Here is a 3,540-nt window from a genome sequence, read left to right as displayed (position 1 = left end):
TCTCTTAAAACCTCGAAATATCGATTTGCGATGCTATATATATATATATATATATATATATATATATTCTTTATTTTCTTGATATTCTAAGTCAATCTCGCCATGTCCGTCCGTCCGTTCACTTCAAATTTCGATGAAGATCATTGAGAGTTGCCAATAAGCCAAATCGGTTCGTATTTGGATATAGCTCTCAAAACAATGGGCCCTTGGGTTTGACTTCTTGTGTCCCTTAAAACCACAATTGTTATCCGATTTTGTACGCGTTTTGACTTTCAACAACCATGACGAGTATGATCCAAATCGGTTATAACCGGTTTTAGCTCCTGTGCTAACAGATATCTCAATTGGTCTTCTTCAGACCCTAGAAACTTAAATTTTTCCAATGTTCTTTCAGGGAAAATGTAATTAAAATTTTAAAATGGCTAAAAATATTTTCTACAGCCCTCATTTTGGGAATGTTTAAATTTTGTTTTCAAGAATTCTGGTATGGAAATCCCTAAAACTCCGTTACAATACACCTATTTACACTAGGTTACATGCAATTTCATAAATTCTCAATAGATAATTATACCCTACACCACTACTGTGGTACAGGGTATTATAACTTAGTGAATGAGTTTGTAACACCCAGAAGGAAGAGAGATAGACCCATTGATAAGTACACCGATGGGTTCAGAATCACTTTCTGATTCGATTTAGCTATGTCCGTCTGTCTGTCTGTCCATGTTAATTTGTGTACAAACTACAAGTCGCAATATTCATGCGATCGTCTTCAAATTTGGTATGGGCGTATTTTTCGGTCTAGAGACGAAGTCTATTGAATTTGGAAACAATCGGTTTAGATTTGGATATAGCCCCCACATATATGTTCGTCCGATTTGCAGTAATACTGCAATAAAATGGTCATTTGTTAACCGATTTTCTCGAAATTTGGCAGGAAGGATTTTCTTATGACACCCGATGTTACAGTTAATTTTCATAGAAATGGGTTCAGATTTGGATATAGCTCCCATATATATGTTCGTCCGATTTGCAGTAATAATGCAATAAAATGGTCATTTGTTACCCGATTCTCTCGAAATTTTGCAGGAAATATTTTCTAATGACTCTCGACTCTAGTGATGAATTTCATGAAAATCGGTTCAGATTTAGATATAGCTCTCATACATATATATCGCCCGATTTTCACTCCTAGAGCCACTGCAAGTGCATTTATTGACCAATCTTCCCAAAATTTTGTACAACGCTTTCCTCGATGACTTCCAAAATGTCCATAAAGTTTGCTCAAAATCGGTTCAGATTTAGACATAGCTCCCATATATAAATATATATATTCTCGTCCGATTTATTTATCGATTCTCTCGAAATATGGCAGAAAGGATTTTCTCTTGCTTCTCGGCATTGTAGATGGATTTTAAAGAAATCGGTTCAGATTTAGATATACCTGTCATATATGGTTTAACTTCGAGATTCGAGGTCATAAGAAAATCGTTCCTGCAAGCATTTATTGATCTTGCCAAAAATTTTGCAAAACGCTTTCTTCGACGACTGTATCTAAAAGCGTTTAACAAAATTTTTGGCAAGATCAATAAATGCTTGCAGGAAGGATTTTCTTATGACCCTCGATATTACTGGTGAATTTCATAGAAATCGAACCAGATTTAGATATAGCTGTCATTTATGTATATCAGCAGATTCTCACCCCAAGAGCCACTGCAAGCGCATTGTTTGCCCAATCTTGCCAAAATTTTGCACAACGCTTTCCTCGACGATTACCACATTATGTGAGACGTTTGCTCGATTCTGAATTAGATATAGCTCCCATATTTATGTTCGTCAGATGTTGGGTAATTTGCAATAATGTTGTCATTTGCCGAGGTACATCAAAATTTGATCAGAATTGGGTAGGTGTAGGGTATTATACATTCGGCACCGCCCGACGTTTTTATATCACTCTAATCAAAAAAATTAATTTAATTTTAGCTTTGACTACGAGCATGGTGTTGTCTGAATTCGTATCTTGAAGAAAAAATCTAAATTCGAATGTTGTATTCCCATTGTGCAAAACACTTGGTTGCAAGGTGTTATGGACTAATTCAAATCTTACTATGCTTATCTTAACCCCTAATATAGCCATATGAACTATTTATGGCCACTTTGTTTATTTCGGTTAATGCTAGCGATAAAACCCTATTTCTTAAATAAACAGGAACGTTTTTTTATTTTGACCAGCGTTTTTGTTTCATTTTTAATCAAATTTTGGCAGCTTTCATTAATTTACAATACCTCGGCGGTTCTCTCCACCCAGAGGTGTAGGGAGGGAACATCAGCATAGACACCAGGATAGCCAGACTTGGCACATCCATTACCCCAGGAGACAACACCCACCAGTTTGCCTTCAGCAACCAAGGGACCACCTGAATCACCTTGGCAAGCATCCTTGTCGACAGCATAGGCACACACCATGGTTTCCTTAATTTGAGATCCATATTTGTATTCACTGGAAGCACAAGCCTTCTCATCCACAATATCAACTTCAACTTCTTGCAAAGTCTTGGGCAGGCTGACACAGGTCAAAAAGCATTTGGTACCCCAGCCGGTGACAACAGCATGGGTGCCCGTGGGAGGAGTTCTGGTGGCCATAGCTATGTAACGAATTCTGGACGATTCCTTGACGGGAGTGGCCAATTTAATGACGGCAATATCGTTCACCTTTGTCTTGGAGTTGTAGCCCTCATGATATCTGAAGGCTTTGACAGCCACCAATTCACCACCCTTGTTGTATTCGGTAGAGCCAAGACGTACCCTAATTTGGGAAGCGGTATAGGATTGCATGCAATGAGCAGCGGTCACAATGATATCTTCGCTGATAATGGAACCACCACAGAAATGGCTACCAGAGTAGGTTTGCAAAGACACCTGATAGGGATGTTTTTCAATGGTGGTGTCCTTACCGTTGACAATACGGCCATAAAATTCATCGGTAACAGTGCCGGCTAAGGCACAACAAGCCAAAGCGAAAACTACTGCGAAACGCAACATATTGAACTGACAATTGTCTTTTGCAACGATTTTGTTATTTATACCAAGATATTGGAATTGAAAACTTTTATGGGCTTATCAAAATATTTTTTTGGCTTATCTGTTGCAACCAACAATAGCCAATGAACTTATCGACAAGTGCCTTCATTTATTTTTGGTCAGTTTTTTTTTAAATAAGGCATGCAAAAATCTGAAGTTTTTCCCATGAATTATTTCAATATGTACTGCAATATTTATTAAATGTTTATTTTGATAAATAAAAATTACAAAGTACCAAAGAGGTTCTTTCTTTATGTCAAAAGAATGGAGCAATAACCCGAATCGCTCTGAAAGCTTTTGAAAAATTTATATTTTAATGATTTTCCAAGACTTATTTTTTAGACATAAACGGGGTTAAAAGAAGCAAAAGAGGATTTCTTACACAGGAGCACTTAGGGCGCCCCGGTAGCCGAGTTGGTAGCGTGCTTGGGTCGTGGGTTCGATTCCCGCCAGAAGCCT

General features: G+C 37.7%; 1 protein-coding gene across 1 annotated transcript; it reads right to left on the bottom strand.

Annotated features, from left to right (window-relative positions):
• Positions 1-2,199: 2,199 nt before the first annotated feature.
• Positions 2,200-3,042, bottom strand: LOC106091296 (trypsin). Its single transcript, XM_013257774.2, has one exon. The coding sequence runs from the start codon at positions 3,040-3,042 to the stop codon at positions 2,278-2,280; it is 765 nt and encodes a 254-aa protein (XP_013113228.2). The 3' UTR covers positions 2,200-2,277.
• Between the last annotated feature and the right edge of the window lie 498 nt (positions 3,043-3,540).

Source organism: Stomoxys calcitrans, chromosome 5, assembly GCF_963082655.1.
Source record: "Stomoxys calcitrans chromosome 5, idStoCalc2.1, whole genome shotgun sequence".
NCBI classification, from domain to species: Eukaryota; Metazoa; Arthropoda; class Insecta; order Diptera; family Muscidae; genus Stomoxys; species Stomoxys calcitrans.
Note: the sequence above shows the minus strand (reverse complement) of the source record. Positions and strands in the feature narration are given on the sequence as shown.

Coding starts and splice junctions, on each gene's coding strand:
- LOC106091296 (XM_013257774.2), bottom strand. CDS start 3,042: ATGTTGCGTTTCGCAGTAGTTTTCGCTTTGGCTTGTTGTGCCTTAGCC.